The sequence below is a fragment of the Cajanus cajan genome, chromosome 3 (assembly GCF_000230855.2).
Source record: "Cajanus cajan strain Asha chromosome 3, NIPB_CcT2T_4, whole genome shotgun sequence".
NCBI lineage: Eukaryota > Viridiplantae > Streptophyta > Magnoliopsida > Fabales > Fabaceae > Cajanus > Cajanus cajan.
Window position 1 is genome coordinate 64,576,065 of NC_138519.1, and position 17,737 is coordinate 64,593,801.

Here is a 17,737-nt window from a genome sequence, read left to right on the forward strand (position 1 = left end):
CCCCTTTCTCGCAATCGGTCAAGGGCCACCTCACTTTCAGTTTGGAAATTAAAGTAGCATAGCAAAAGGTGAAACGCTCGCTAGGACCCCCCTAATACACACAGGCTCGTGGTCTACGCAAGGCTCACAAACGATAATATTATCTTCACCGCAAACTACATGTTCCATACAAAAGCTATCCATGGCGGCCCAAGAACTTATGGAAGACTCACAGCGGAGCACATCGTCCCTAGCCCACTTATAGGTTTCTCCATAATTTACTAACGCCATTTTAGCAAATATTTCTAACTTAAAGGGGAAGCAAAATTTCTTTATAAACAGAAAGGGCCAAATGGTTCAGATGGGCGTACCTAAAGCCAAAAAATAACCTTTCCCCACTCAACAAAGGCTACCGGAACGTCGTAGACCGCCACGAACCGCCGGAGTATACAGAAGGACAAAAACGCACCAATGGGACAAGACGCCAAAGGAGAGGAAAGGGAAAAAGCAAACGTCTTACACTCCTGGCATGCCTATATTTATAGGCAGTAAGAAGTGCATATGAGAAGCCACACCAAAACGTTGCGTCTCGAGAGAAAGAGTGCATTAAAAGCCAAGCAGCGCGCGCGTGGAACGTTACACCTTCTGACATTAAAAGACCCTGGGATTAACCCCCTCCATACGTTTATGACACGTGGAGGAGGGGTCATTTAATGCCCCGACATGGCGGCGTGGTAATAAATGCCCCCCCCCCCCCACTTTTTTCAAGAAAGGGAAAAAACAACGTACTAGGGGGACCCAGAAGGAAGGATTGCTAGGGTTCAAAGCTCCCCCTCTGAAATGATTAATCAAACGTACCCTCCCAGACGAAGCGAGCTCGGTAGGAATCCATCCATTTAGGAATATGTCTGACACATATTTCGATCGATTCCCGAGATACCTCAAAGGAGCAGGCACTTTAGCCCTTTTGCCTTATGGACGCAGGGCTGAAGGGCATGTGGACCGTCCAGGTCGGGATCCGACCTGACCTCTCGGTCAATGCCCGAGATACCTCATAAGAGTAGGCACTTTAGCCCTTTTACCTTATAGGCTCAGGGTTGAAGGGCATGTGGACTGTCCAGGTCGGGATCCGACCTGACCTATCTACCTGTGACAGGCCGAGTATGACCTCGGCCGACCTCATTAAGGGCCACCCGGTCCTTACCCGACTTGGCCCGTCACCATAGGGGTGGTCGTCCCAATCCCGATCGCTCTGGTCAGGGGAGGCGCTCTCGGTCATCACACGACCCGACCCCCTCAGTCTGGTTCTAGTCAGTCGTATTCTGATCCGAAGTTTCCATGACGCTCCCCGAATAAAAGCAGTTAAGGAAATCCCTACGTTCTCGGGGCCCATAAGGCCCATGGAAAAGAAAGTATAAAGCCTAAAACCCTAAGGCTAAGAAGGCAGATTACACTTTTGAATGCTCTGGCTTTGAGTCTTGACCTAGGAAAAAACACTAGTGCACTCCTTGGCCGGAACAGTATCGGAAGGTAATTTTTGCAAAATCATATTATACTACATAATTTGTAATTAAACAGTATAAGTCAAGATAGGGATCATTGACTGAATAACTCAATATGCATATACTATTTATTTAGCTTGGAATCGCATACATGTATTCATATGTTGTGTAGTTATCGATAAATTTCCAAAATATATTTAATTATCATCTTACTAATTATCAGCTAATTTCAAGGATAATTTTAAATTATCGTACATCTTCGTACAGACAAATCCTAAAAGAAAAAGAGTTAAATATTAAATGCATTTTATATTTAGAAATTCAGAGGACATTAAATTAATGGAGTTATATTTTTTATTTGATGGTAGTATACTTTATATATGTATAAGAGAAAGAATTATTTTAATTCAGAAGCAGCAAATCTAGATCACTGAATTTATTAGTCGAATACGTACATGAAAATTAAAATATAGTTGGTTTTGCCGTTTTTTGAGTGTCTTCTGGATATAGTACATGGATCACTGTCAAACTTGCTATTTTATAATATATGGGAACACATCAAAGCTATTGACACTGTCAACTTTGAAGATGTTCTATAGCATTATTACTATTGCTTACACCACACCAAATTAGGGAAGATGATTTTTTTTAAGCCCATTTTGCCATGAGAGACATGCCACCAGCACCCAAAAACACAGCTACGTAAGATTTCAATTGAAGCTTAACGCTACCCTGCAACCTTGGACTCATGAAATCAGCAGAGAGAAGATCAACCAAAGCCATGTAGATTAAAAGACCAGCTGAAGATGCATTCAGCAATCCCACGGTGATTAGTGCACTTGGGCTGTTCTCTTTGTAGGTTGTGGACATTGCAATTCCTAGGGCAATTCCAAATGGGGTTGTAACGGAGAAAAAGAACACCATTATGGCCTTCTTTAAGAACTTGTACTCGGCCTATTGGAAAATTAATTGAAGGGTAATTAATTAATTTAATTTACCATCATCATCACAGTGTAATTGAAGTGGGAATATTATGATCTTATTACCTGAAGAATGCACCCGCCAAGACCCATGCCTTCGAACATTTGGTGGAAGCAAAGGGCGGCTATGAGACCTCTTATGGTGCATGTGTTGTTTGAGGCTCCCATGCCAAGTCCTATCACTATTGAATGAACAACAATTCCAAGTTCTAGTACCTGCATGCATATTTCCAACATCAATTTGCTTAGAATATTGAATTGTTTACTAGCTTCGACTTAACCGTCCATACATTTTCATGTTTAAAGGCTCTTGTGTGAGGGCTTGCTAGAGATGTAAGAGTTGAAAAATCAACAAAGGAAAGGTCTAATATGGTGATAGTTTTTTTTTTTTTAAATTTGTGATCATATTATAGATGTGAAGTATAATTTTTTAATCTCTATAAAAAAAATCTATTTGTTATTTTAGTAGTCTCTCATTTTAACTGTATTTTTCCCTTTATAATAACTAAATCTAAAACTTGAATTAAATAATTTGAATATACTTTTGCTCAAACTTCTTATATGTTAATTACATTTGTAAGTAATCTAGTAGTAGTTTCACTTGATAATATAAAATTTTAAAATACCAAGTAAATATTTAAAATTAATCACACACTAATTAAAAGAGAAAGTCTATGATATCTTCAAAATTTTAATTAAAAGAGAAAATATACCAACTATTGGTAAAAAAAAAATTATACAAACACTTGGATCATTTCTGGGTACTACAACTAAAATATGTGAATCATGGCTGGTCCAAAAAGTTTAGATAGACCAAATCACCCTTTTTGGATCATATGATATTGATGTGTGTATAAATTGTCTTTGCATTCATTCTTTAGTTTAGGCCATTTGCATATATTATTGTATTGTTTGAATGATTTTATCATGCATTATCTTTGTTTTATATTACACTTTTAGTTTTCTTGTTTTTCTTTGTAAATAAGTATTTTAGGTGCTTAAATCATTGTTTAAAGAGATCAAGTATCAAGATGGAAGAGTTGAAGTCAGAAAATTCCACAGACAGGTTGTGGGCTTGAGCCAAATGAAAAGAAGAGGAAAAGACAACTCTTATGAATTAAAAAGAAAAAAAGAAAAAGAGTCTAAAAATAAAAGAGGAATAATTAGAAGAAAGAAAAAAACATAACTGATCATCAAAGAAAGGAACGAGTCATCAAGAAGAGATCAACTCACTATCGGAAGATGAACGGCTTATCAGTCTCTTTTGGTTTTTCCTTTTACATTATGTAAAACTAATTTTCTTTTTGTTAGAGTGTATATTGATGTAATATTCTAGATCATAGTCTCTGAACCTTTTCAATTGATGTTTAGTTAATTTTAATTATCTCAGTGTTCTATTCATGTTTTTAATGTTTATTCTATGAATTTTACAATTGAGAAATTGGAGATTGTTTACGATTATATATAGAATAGAATAGGTTTTGTCACAATTGAAAAATTGGGCATATCTAATTAATTTGTGTTTGAGATAATAATTGTTCTTCATGATTCTATTGAATTTCATAATCCTAAGGAATTGGGGATTAGGGTTCAATAAATAAATTTACTTGCCTAAGGAATTAGAGGTAAATTAAACAACTCTTAATAAATTCAAGTGAGTAATTACAATTCTTGCATCAATTGAAAAGGGTAAGAATTTATAGAAAAAAAATATGAAATCAATTCTCTAATAATTTTAATATTGAGTAAATTTTTGTTTAATTTTTATATTCGTTGTTCCATCTATTTTTTAATTGCTTAAAATTAACGTAAATTAGTAATTTAGTATTCAACAAATTCAATCATGAAAATGAAGACAATAATATTATTACTATAATAATAATTGATACACTTGTCAAACGTGTAACAATGATTATAATCAATCTTCATGTAAAATGTTATAAACTCTTTTCGTACATCAAAAGGTATATGATTACATACCAGCCATAGAGATAATTCTTTTTTTAGTATAACCAGATGTACGAACCATATAATTCTAATTAATCTATACATACCCACGATTAAATTTTATTGATTCTTTTTCTTTCATCTAAATTAAAAAAAAACTTGACTATATATTACACTGACAATAGTATTAAAACCATACATACCTCATACTCGATCTTATAGTAATATATAACAATATCACCAATAGGCCACCACAATTTTGAGATGAGAAACAAAAGTTGTAAACAAGTTGCAAGAGTCAAAAAAATTAATCTTACCATGGCAACAACACGATAACGTAGAAGCTGCTGCCATTCCGTGCCTTCTGCCACCTTGGTCTCTGCAGCATGGTGGTGACCATGAAAATGTCCATAGGTGACAGCACCGATCTCTTGGTCCCCTGCATATAAACAAAGTTACATATCGATAAAATAAAATAAAAAATTAATATTATAAAACACACACAATGATAGAATGATGTTTTTTGTGATTAGCAAAAGTAAAACCATAATAATTTAAGTTTAAAGTAAACCCGTGAATTTATTTTGATATAAGTTTATAAGTGTTTTTTTTTTTTTTTTAGTTTTTCTACCGAAAAATACTCTTTATTTTTAATTAAAAAAAACTTTAAAAAACGGTTCAAACTTGGATTCAACGGGCTATCAATGTAGAGATTTCAGTGAATGCTAACACAAAAACCCAATAACCTAACATGTAAACCCACCTGCATGGTTGGTCTCAGCAGCAGGAGTAACCTCAGTCCTAAACTTCTTGGTATAAACACTAGTGGCCAAAGAGTCCACCATCATCGTGATTATCGCAGAAAACATAGCCACGAGCCCCGAAAACGGAAACTCGTGCCATGGTTTCTTCTCCAAGCAATCAGACCCCAACATGTCAAATGAATCAGGAAGCACGTGCATGAACCCCGTGCCAAGAATGATACCAGCTGCGAAGCACTTCACTATTATGAAGAGGTCGTTTTCTGGTCTCAAAGCTGGCACCGAACGTGTCACCAAGGGCAAGCTCACACCGATTACACTAGAGATCAAGATGGTGAAGATTGCTATGATTTTTAGTGGCAGGGCTTTCCTTTTGTTGTTGCAACTGTTTGAAGATTCGGATTCACAATCAGCCACGGCTTGGTGTGTGAGAAGAGTGATGACAATGAAGACAATAAAGATCGTCTTCAAAAGGGTTAGTGAAGTGGCCATTGTGGTTGGTTAAACTGAACAAGGACACTGTTCACTTGTCTACGTAGTTTGCTTTGGATGGAGCTTCTTTATATAGACGCTACGTTTCCCTTGTTGTCATTCAAGAATAATAGTTTATAGCAGCATATGGAAACAATGGCACACTTGATGAATTATTCCACGATGGATGAGTAACACCAACTACAGTGACTGCACAACAGTTTTAATCATAAGAAGGATTAATGTTGTTGGTACAAAATTCAATTAACCGTACAAAATGGGTACTAGTACGGCAAGCATCATCAATTTGTTGCAATGGTGTAATGAAAATAATTTTATATACCGAAATGGGTAGAGAAGTCAATGCATATCACTAAGACATAGCCAAGTGGAAATAATTTACGTCTATTAATATGAATGAACAAAGAATTTGTTGAAGTGTTCGTGGATGGATCATGCTGTCTGTCAAAGTCGTCAGCATATAATGCTTTCTATATTTTTATACCATTGGTTTAAAAATTGTGATTAAAAGAAAAAGTAAACTCTGTGACGTACGAATGTATAAAATATCTGAATTGATCACTTGATGCTGTGTTGCTGTTTGTGATGAGTTCATGGAAGTGGTAGGGCACGGTTCTGTGTCCACTGTCGAATGCTAAGATAGGTCCTTTATCAAGTGTGTACGTAACGGGATGAGTGTAACTAAGGTTTAAGTTTGACTATCCATTTTCTAATTATTTACCTTATTACTTAGAAGTTTATTCGATGAAAAAGTATGAAAAGAAAGTGTTTATAAAATAAATTTATCGCATTAGTTTATAATAAAAAAGTATTCGAACTTATAATTTATTACTATTCTATTTTTGTTCTCAATGTTTTGATAAAATTTCTAATTTACTTCCTCTTTAATATAACATTGTTTATTTTAATAAAAAATAATAATTAAGAAGAAGTAAATTAGAAATTTTATTTATTTTTAACAAAATATATTTGCTTTTCAAAAAAATGATGACTTTTAAATTTAATTAAAAATATAAATCATGATTACACACACATATATATTTACAATAAAATTAGCATTTATATAAAAATATTATATATATATATATATATATATATCAACAATACACTCGTTTAAGTACATTTTTTATTTGTTAAACTTTATTAGATATCACAATTATTATTATTATTATTTTTTGAGTTTTACTTCTTATTCAATGAATTGCACTTGTAATTTTGTAAGTTTGAATAAATTTTAATTAATAACAGAGAATGTGTCCGAAAGAGTTGTTGAAAAATGTATGTGTAGCTATAACATTCTTCAAAATCATATAAAATGGTCCCTTTTATATTATTTTACATTTTCAACTTGTTCAACAACTATAAGTTTACCAAACATTTTAAACTTAAAAAGCTAACTACTGAATAGTTTTCAATTAATGAATTTAAGTTAAAAAAAATAGCTTTACAACTTTCAAATAACAAATAAATTATTTTACCAAATTAACATGACCAATATACGGGCTTAATTAGTCAAGGGTTAAAATCAATGGTTCAAAAGATCAACAGAAATTAAATACTGGTTTAATAAAATTGTTTTGCAAAATTTTAGCATGAAATTTATCGAAATATGTTAAAAATTAGTCAATATTCAAAGACTAATATATTTCCAAACATTAAGATTATTGAAGTGGATTTTAACTCTTTCAACATAGCATTTTCATACATGTATAGTTAGAACTAATTAACTTAAATCATGATCAACTTTTCATAGGACCCAACTATAATCTATTAATTACACCAAATTGTGTTTATAATAAGCTAAAAATAACAAAATCATAAAACACTTTTATAAACATAACTCAAACACCTATGTAAATTTCAAACTAAAATAAATTTGATTAAGCTTTGTAAACTCTTCCAAATACATACCCCTTATTCAGATTTAGCACTACTCATCCATTTTAAGTTTTACTTTATTCAATAACTCATATTTTATATCAAATTTTAATGATTAAATTATTAAATTAAAAATGTTTAATGCATAAATTAACTGTAAATTTAAAAAATAAAAATAAAAATTATTTAATATTTTATTTTATTAATTCAGAATGACAAATAATCATTAAAATATTTTATACATTAATTTTAATTAATGAAACAAAGTATCATATAGTTTTTAAGTTTTTTAAAAAATTATATACTTGGTGTATACATTAAAGACTTTTAATTTAATGGATTGATCGTTAAATTTTGATATAGGACATAAATTATTAAATAAAGTAAGTAGGTTGTTCTCTCTCTCTCCATATATATATATATATATATATATATATATATATATATATATATATATATATATATATATATATTACACTTGTGTCCTTAGTTTAACAATGTGTAGTAACCCAATTTCGTCCGGAAAATATTAATTTTGTTCTTAAAAAATAGAGAAAAAGGTATATACAAAAAAGAATAAAAAAGACAAAAATATAGAAGCCAAATGTAACACCTCAATTTTAATACTTTTGTGGAGGGTAATTTAGTAATTTTCATATGATTTAGTCGCCCAGAACGGGCCATTCCAAAACTAGAATGGGTCGTTCCAACCTTCCAAAAAAGACCTAAAATTTCTAGCCCGGAACGGGCCGTTCCAACCTTCCAAAAAGACCTATAAATTCTAGTCCAGAATAGGCCGTTCCCAAACTGGAACGATCCGTTACCAAACTGAAACGGGCCGTTCCAATCTTCCAAAAAGAACTTTAAATTCTAGCCCAGAACGGGCCGTTCCCAAACTACCAAAATACCTATAAATTCTATCTAAGAACGGACTGTTCCCAAACTGGAACAGGTCGTTTCAAAAGTGGTCGTTGTGAGTAAAGATGCAACCCCAGAACGGTCGTTCCGGATTCAAAACGGGTCGTTCCAGTCACTCCTGAAAGTCTATAAATAGCGGCCCTTGGCCTTCCCAAAGACACACATCTCCACTTTGGACCAGAGAGAACCCAGAGGAAGAGACCAGTAAATTACCACTTCTTTAGCGAAGAATTATGAGTATATTAAACTCACTTCTTTTTATTTTTTATTTTCTGTTTATATTAGTAATATTTGTCATTAGTCCTTATTTAAATTCAAAATATGATTAAATTTCAAAATATAGTATTAGAATATTCAATATAAATATTTGAAGTATTTGTATCAAAATTTTATTGGAGGAATGGTTAATTAGATGTGACATCTTTTTAACCTTTGAATTTAAAGTACAAGTTGTGACAACTTATCTTTAAATTTTTTCTCCAAAAACAAAAATGCCCTACCAAGAAATTTTTTAAGATCATAACATCTATAGCAATAATTATAATTAAAATTTTATTGAATTTACTTTGGTGTACACCTTAGTCAATTTTATATTTTTAAGGTGAATGAGCTGAGACAGTTCAAAAATCTTATATTTATCAAAAATAAAATTTAGTTAAAAAATATCAACACAAATATTTTTCACAAAGAACTACGTGACTCTGATTCTTCATTACCTATGAAGATACGTACGAGTAAGAAATAAATCTTGTCGAGCCAAAAAATAAAAAATATATTATTTTCCTTTTTATATAACAATAATAATTTTAACTTTTTTTTAATGCATTAGTTAAATTAGTTAAATAAAATATATTTAATCATTTTAATGAGATAAATATTTTATAAATTATAATTAATTTGTTTAATTAATTAAAGGTAATCGTCTTAGGACGAGCGTTGTGAGGTGCTAATACCTTCCTCACACATAATCGACTTCCGAACTCAAAAATCTGGTTTTCGTAGACTATTTTCTACTTTATGTTTTTTCCAATGTTTTTCCGTAAAAAATAACATTGGTGATGACTCCCTAATTTTTAATTTATTTTTTCGTCGTCCCGTCGCGATCTCGGTTGCGACACAATGTTTAAGAAATCATTCTCTAGCATTTGTAGAAGTTTTATTAGATTCCCAAGTTGATATATATTTTGATTAGATTAAATTAAAATTTTGCTCTACGCATTTGATATCATTTTTGTTTTAAACTCTAAATAAAAAAAAAATGTCCCTTTATTTTAGTCCATGCATATAGAAAGTTCTGTGATTTCTATGTGAATAACAACTTGAAATCTAACGAAAACTAATTTGTAAATATTTCATATAAAAGCCGATCAAAAAGAACAGTGTCATATGTGTGGAGTGAATTATAAATTTAACCTTAAATAAGGTAAAGAAATTGAAAACAAGCATTTTCTAACCAAACTCTATAAAGAAAAATACAAAATAAAAAAAAATTACACAATACATTAATAATTGAATTATGTTTGACTGCTAATTAGAAAAAGTTATAGCCTAATAAATTAAATGGTACCAAAATATTTGTAGTTTATCCTTTTTGCACAGAAATTATATTTTAATGATAAACATGACTCATATGGACATTATAATATTTGAACTGAGTTGTAAAATAAAGTTCAATATGAATATATATTGATAAAGCTATGATTGTTAATTTGGATCTTGTCAAATGAATAAGATCAAATAACTCGCTAATAAGGTTGAGTTAAAAAAAAATATGCTTTAAATAAAAAGCGAGACTTTTTAGTTTGATGGGTTTCAGACTCGTCCAATGACTAATATAATATATATATATATATATATATATAAAAGAATAAAAAATAAACAATATATAACAATTATAATTTTAAGTAATTAAAAAATAAAAGTTAAAAACTAATTAAAAGTATCGAGAATTATTTTATTTTTTTAAAGACATATTGTTGAGAGATTTTTTAAAATGCCAAATACTGTTTACAGAACAACCGGACATGTTCTTTGTTAGATCAAAGATCGAATTAGGACCTCTCAAAATCTTTGTTTTAATGATACCAATCGAAGTCATTTTTTGTAAGGCATATAGAAAGACAATTATAAGATAATGTCGCATAAAAACATATCAAATTAAGTCTTATGGATGTTCATATATCATATTGAATATATCGTCTCATAAACAAATGTATTTATTATAATATTTAATATGTCTAGTATTCTTATCATATATTTTCAATGTATAATTTCACATCAAAAGGATAAGAACTTGCTGAAAAGATTATCAAAAGATTAAATTTACTTTTCATAAGACAAAGGACAAAAAAGATTCTTTTACATACAGGAAATGAAATGAAAGTCGTTTTGGATGGATACACATCAAATAAGTGACCATTCACCAATAGAAAAAAATACTTTTAAAATTAGTTATTTTTTACTTTTAAGATCGGTTAAAGAATCGATCTTAAAAGTTAAACTTTTAAGATCGGTTATTTAACCGATCTTATAAAAGTCCAGCTTTTAAAATCGGTTTTTAATTTTTGTTTAATTTAATAAATTTATTAATGTAACAACTCTCATATTTGGCCTCTCAAGGATGCTATTTTACGACACTTCACTTTTCAACGTATTTTGTCCTTACTACACATTTTTTGGGAAACTTCCCAGAAGGTCACAAATCCGTATATTACTCCAAGTCAAGCACGCTTAACTATGGAGTTCTGATGAGATAAGCTACCGAAAAGCAGATGCATGTTGTCTGTATAAGTAGTACAAATTAATTCATTTAAGTCATCCTCAACTATACAATCTCATACTTATATCCCTCTTATTCTAGTGTGTCCAGATTGCTATAAAAATATAATAATTATATTAATAATAATTATTATATTATATTTAATAACCTTTATTTATATATATATACTTACTTGTATAATTAACAATTACTTATTTCTATTAAAAATTAATATTATGATACAATTTAAATTATTTATTATAAATTGAAAATTTTAAATAATAATTTATATATTTTAAAATGATAAGGGTTATAATAACATCGGTGTAACTTTTATTAAGTATTACACTGCTCAATAACTTTATATTAAATGTGAATTTTGTAAATCCAACCGTTAGATTGAAAGTTCATATTACTTTATATATTTATATCAAATTTTGTTAAAATTGAACAACAACTTGAAGGTAATCAAAGTGTTCATATTTTAGTATATTTTGAAATGTATACATTACGTCAATTTTGTTTTATAAGAATGAAGTATTAAATCATCTTAAATTAATATAAAATTCTATATATATGAGCTAAGAGTAAAAAACTTTCAATCTAACGATTAAATTTATAAAATTCTCATTTAATATAAAGTTATTGAGCGGTGTAATACTTAGTAAAAGTTATACCGGTGTTATTATAACCCTTCTCTTTTAAAATATTATTTTTATAAATTAATTTTTAACAAAGTAAATTATTAATTAACTTAATATATTTATTCATCTTAAAATATGACTAAGGGAGGCGCATGCGAGGAATAATGACTAGGGAGAGCGTTGCATTTTTTAAATAGTTACAGTACTTTTAAGATCGGTTAAATTTCAATCGATCTTAAAAGTACTTTTAAGATTGATTCTTCCGTGACTAATCTTAAAAGTTATGTCTGATACAACTTTTAAGATCGGGTATTAAAAGAACCAATCTTGTATACCACTTTTAAGATCGGTTCTTTTGTAACCGATCTTAAAAGTTGTGTCAGACATACCTTTTAAGATCGATCATAAAATAACCGATCTTAAAAGTTTTTAAAATCAGTTAAAATTTGACCGATCTTAAAGATATTCATATTATTTGCAAAACTACCGCCGCGTCACTATTAAGATCGATTACCTATTAACCGATCTTAAAATCTCAATTTTAAAACTAATTTTTGCACTAATGATTTTAGTGGAACACATTAAATTAATGTATCAAGGGACACATCTTTACAAAAGGAAGCAAGAAGGGAAGATGAAGCAAACCAACAAGAAAGACTCAAGGATTTAATGTGTTGCATATATAAGAAGCATGGAAAAACTTAGATAGCAAAACAAGAATGCACATTCTCATTCTTTATTTTTATACTCTCTATGAAACATACTTTATATTTAATTGTTTATCACTCCTTATATGCAAGACAATCTTTGTTAGTTAGCTTAAACTTTGTGTTTTAGTTTAAAACTTAACTTTGTGTTTTAGTTTAAAACTTAACTTTGTGTTTTAGTTTAAAACTTAAAGAGACTTTGTGTTTAAAGAATATTTAATGTAAAAAGTCTATAAAGACTTTCTTATTTAAAAAATACTTGAATAGTTTATTTGAAAAAGTCAAAGAACATTTAAATTGAGCCTACGGTGACTTATGAAGTAATATTTTATATCTTTGTGAAAGATAATAGAATTTGTTCAGCTGATTAAAAACTTGATATAGTCTTGGTAGTTGACATGAATGTAGACTATTTTTTGATAAAAAGAATAAGAATTGTTTTATTATATGATATTGGAAAGAAGTTGTTTTTTTAAAAAATGGACAATGTTTTTTTAATAAAAGAATAATATTGTTAAATTTTGTTTACTTTATTGAACAATAAACATGAGCTTTTTTTATTTGTCTTGATTGTAGATATATTTATTTCCAAGCTTTTAAGTTTGCAATTATTTATTAATTAAAGTCCATTTGGATACATGTTCAATATTGTACCAGGTTGAGTCTAAAAAATAGTAACTTATATAAATATGGGTCAAGTCGAATAAGGTTGACTTAATCAAATGAATTGGCTCATGTTGAACAAAACAAATATGGTCAAAATGTGTTGATAAACACCTCTAATACAAAGATATTCTAATATTATTATTTTTTTGTAAATCAAAATATCCTTTAGTCAAAACTAAGAATTAATTCCAATATTAAGATTCATTTAAAGGATCAATCTTTCCAACAAAAAAAAATTAACAAATGTATACATATAAACTATGCATTGAATTAGATATTGAATTTTTAACCACATACTTAATAAATTAAAAAAAGAAAAACAAAATTATCTATTAGTCATGTGAGGTATTATTCCCTCATACACTCCCATAAGTACTCATTCGATACTTCAAATTTTCAATTTCTTTCTTTTTTTTTATAATATTATATCACTTATTACATTCTTTATTTGTTTCTCTTGTGTGTTTTTTCCCCCTTCTTTCACGCATAGGACGTTAATTAAGGTGTACACAACATTAATTAATCTAATTCAAGTGATCCGGGATAGGTGTAACCATAAGTTCTAGACTTAAGCTAACCAAAAGTCAACCATATTACCGCAAACGCCAAATAAGTACGGTCGGTTCTGCAGAGCCATAGACCAATTATAGATTCCACGTTATTTTTTATAATTTATGTAACAATAAATATAGAGTTAATCACGTATATGCTGTTAGTATAAATTTTTATACTAATAATTAATTATATTTTTTAAATTTTATTTATTTATTTTTATTTGATTAAATAAATAAATAACATGACACTATTAAAATATATGATTGGTTACCAGTGTAAAAATACTTTACACTCACAATATATAAATAATTAACTCATAAATATATACAATCTTTCTACAAGTAAACAATCCTAACCAGCCAATATTTTTAAGTTTGATTCTTTTTCTTTCGAATTTAATGTATACAATCTTTTTTAAATGGTGAACATTTTTACAGTTGACATTTTAGTTTAGAACCCAAATCTATAGGCTATACTCTACAATATTATTTAAGTTATTAAATAAATATATATTGCCAGAAGAATATCAGTTTTGTGTGTATTTACTGTTCTTTACATAGATTAGTAACTTCTTTTTTTTTTTGAAAATTAGTAACTAGTTTTTTTTGTGAGTATTGTGTACTAATACCATATTTAAAAAAAAATAGTAAAATTATTGTCGTTGGTAAATTTTTTATGATCTTTATTGACTTATCATGAAATAGTTATTAAAATCACCCAACTTTAATATGCATCAAAGCACAATACTTGAGTTTGTGGTTCAAAAGTCACAATGGGTATGATGTGGAGAAGACTCGCCTAAACTAAAACCCAAACAAATTCCTATTTCTATTTACAACATTCTCTCTCGTTGGGCTTTTGTCTCTGTTATTAATACTGGTTTATATTCAAAAGAAAGTCCTTGAGGCTAAAGTTATGGGCTTCATCATACTTGAGTTATGATTATAAGTAGTCATTTAAAATTAAAATTTCTCATTACTGCCATCTAGCCTAGCTTTTTATATTTTGGGTTTCAATTCCACTCTCATTTCACCCAAAAAAAAAAAAAAACAAACAAACAAACAAACAAACAAAGAGTTAATCACCTATACACAGTCAGTGTAAAAAAAATTTACACTGGCAACCAATTATATCTTTTAATTGTATCATGTCACTGTAAACACATTTACTTTTAATAGTAACATGACACAATTAAAAGATATAATTAGTTGCCAGTATAAAAAAACTTTAAACTGAGAGTATATAAGTGATTAACTCAAAAACAAAACATACTCTCATTTCTGGGCTCGAAATACCAATTAATCCATAAGTAAACGTATAATAATTGTTCAGACACCCCATTAATACTTATATATGAATGGAACATGAATTAAAAGTAAAATATAACAAAGTTTTTGAAATTATACGCATAATTAAATTTAGTTCCTGAAATTATAAAAATATCATTTTTATTATCTGAAATTGTAAAACATAGGTCATTTTTAGTCTTTTTTCATTGTAGTGTTTAGAGATGGAAATAAATATCACTTAATAACTTTAAATACTAAAAAACATTAATGACAAGTATATATTTATAAATATTTATTTATTTATAATAATAGAAAATAATAATTTGAATTGAGTTCAATTCGTGAAAGTCAATAATAATAATAATGATAATAATAATAAATTGAGAGCATCTGATAATTTATAAGTATTATTTATACTAATATATATTTAAAAAATATTTTCTCTCGTAATTACTTGCATATTGGATCATTATATCCTTAATTATAAAAAAAAACAAAAAATAAAAAACAAAAATAAAAAATAACATTAATTTTTGGTAATCATCATCTTGTAACTAGGGTTGTCAAAATCGTGCAACTCAATCCGTTTGGTTCAACCCATTTCAACTCACTTCTAAGTGGGTTGCCTCGTTCTATACCACCAATTTTAATGTTCAAAATTTTCTAATTCGATTCGTGCCACTATGAGTTAGTGGATTAAATGGACCAATCCACCAATCTACCTAATTTTTTTAAAAAAAATATATATTTTAAAATAAATTTCAATTTAAAATAAACTTTAATCTGAAATAACCTCTAATCTAAAATAAAATTTATCAAATTAAGTATCACGTATATAACATTAAACTTAATTAAAAAAGTGTACAACTTTAAATAATAAAAATTGTCATTAAGTAATTGTCCATAAATTTCATTGGAAACTTAAGTAAATAAATCTATGGCATTTTCGTGTTGTTTAACATCAAATTTATCTCTCTCTACAAAAAAAAAGTGATATATTATTAAAATTATATATATATATATATATATATATATAACAATAAATATTTAAACAAACCATTGGTGGATTGGATTGATGGATGGTGTAAGTCAGTTAGGTGGGTAGTTCGACCCTCAACAGGTTCAATCCAAGTGGGCCAAATCAAAAGTGAGTCATGTTAAGTTTTTGAACCAATTAAGAGTTTATATTTTTTCACATCTAAACCATTATATATTTTTATTTTAAAAAATATTATAGTATCTCTTTTTCCTTAGTTATTATAAAAGGGATACATGTCAAAATAACTATTTTTTTCTATTTTTATTAGACAGTTAAACTTCTCTACACAATTTATAATTTGGGGTATATATTTTTTTGTTTATCAAATTTAAAATTTATGTTTTTAGTCTCTAAAATATTAAAAAAAATATTATTTTTGTCCCTCACAATTTGTCATTATCAGAGTTATTGATATTAGTGACTAAAAAAATATTTTTTAAAATTACAAAAACTAAAATGATAAATTTTAAATTTAAAGGACTAAAATAATATTTTTTTTTATATTTTGAAGACTAAAAATACATATTTTAAATTTGAGTAAACCAAAAATATATATATCCTAAATTTAGAGGACCAAAAACATAATTAAATTCTATAATTTTAAAATCTATCTAGTCACCCTATGTGATGAATACAAAAAACCACTCACTCTCATATACAACTTACTAATTTTTAAATCTTAATATATTTTTTTTATCATAACTATCTTCTCAAATCATCTTCCTATAGTAGTGTAATAAAGGGGGAGAACAATCATAGTAGAATATACATGCACGTGATCTCACCTGGCTAGTCAAGAAACAGAATGCAGTTTTGCAGTTGCAATCAAACCAATGTAGCAAATCTCAATATCATTCTAACTTTTAATTGGAAAAACAGTACGACAATAATATATGAATTTATCATAAGCAGACAAAACTAAAGCTATATCGATCGATTTTATATGTGCAAAATAATGATAAATCATTCACATTCATGGACAAAATAAAACATATTCCATAAGAGCAAATCAAATAAAATAAGACATAACAAGAAGAAAAATGAATTTAAGGTAGGGACTAGAAAATGCACATGCACCTGCGTAGTGGTGAATTGGGTGGTGCTCCTGAAGTGGCTTTGGTTGAGGCAGAGAAAAATAGACGATGGAAATGGAAGTAACGTGCTTCCACTGCCACTGTGAAGCTGCCACCATAATAGCATATAGTTGACAAACTTTTTTCAATTTCACTCCTAACTGGTTAATGAATTATTGAGAGGACACAACATAAACCCTACTTTTAAATATATTCATTGCTTTTAAATAATCGGAGGAAAAGGGTCATGCTATTATTCTCATTTTCTTCTCCAATTTCCTTCATGGTTGTTGGTATGCTACATTATGTGTAATTTGATGTTGATTGATACTTTGTAACCTATACCTTCTATACGATTGCGTAATATGTCGTCTAATTATGTAATTGGATGTGATTTCTTAACAATAAAAACAATTTAAGTGTTTCTCTTTAGAGTAGTTGTTCTAAATTAGGTTTAGCAGTAGCACTTGTAATTAGCCAATAAATCAAACACGGTATTAAGTAATTCACGTACAAAAGTCAGTCAACTGAATTCAATTCCCTTATTCA

General features: G+C 28.7%; 1 protein-coding gene across 1 annotated transcript; it reads right to left on the reverse strand.

Annotated features, from left to right (window-relative positions):
• Positions 1-1,878: 1,878 nt before the first annotated feature.
• On the reverse strand, positions 1,879-17,349 carry LOC109789154 (fe(2+) transport protein 1). The gene is made up of 5 exons (XM_020348046.3): positions 17,193-17,349; positions 5,172-5,850; positions 4,726-4,847; positions 2,528-2,677; positions 1,879-2,435 (listed from the first exon to the last, which is right to left on the reverse strand). Exons 2-5 carry the CDS (start codon positions 5,659-5,661, stop codon positions 2,130-2,132), a joined length of 1,068 nt encoding a protein of 355 aa, XP_020203635.1. The 5' UTR covers positions 5,662-5,850; positions 17,193-17,349; the 3' UTR covers positions 1,879-2,129.
• Between the last annotated feature and the right edge of the window lie 388 nt (positions 17,350-17,737).

Bases quoted from the DNA above. Each gene is read 5' to 3' on its own strand.
- LOC109789154 (XM_020348046.3), bottom strand. From the start codon at position 5,661: ATGGCCACTTCACTAACCCTTTTGAAGACGATCTTTATTGTCTTCATT. The intron at 4,848-5,171 runs GTGGGTTTACAT...GTTTATATGCAG, and splicing joins TGCTGAGACCAACCATGCAG to GGGACCAAGAGATCGGTGCT. The intron at 2,436-2,527 runs GTAATAAGATCA...ATTTTCCAATAG, and splicing joins TTGGCGGGTGCATTCTTCAG to GCCGAGTACAAGTTCTTAAA.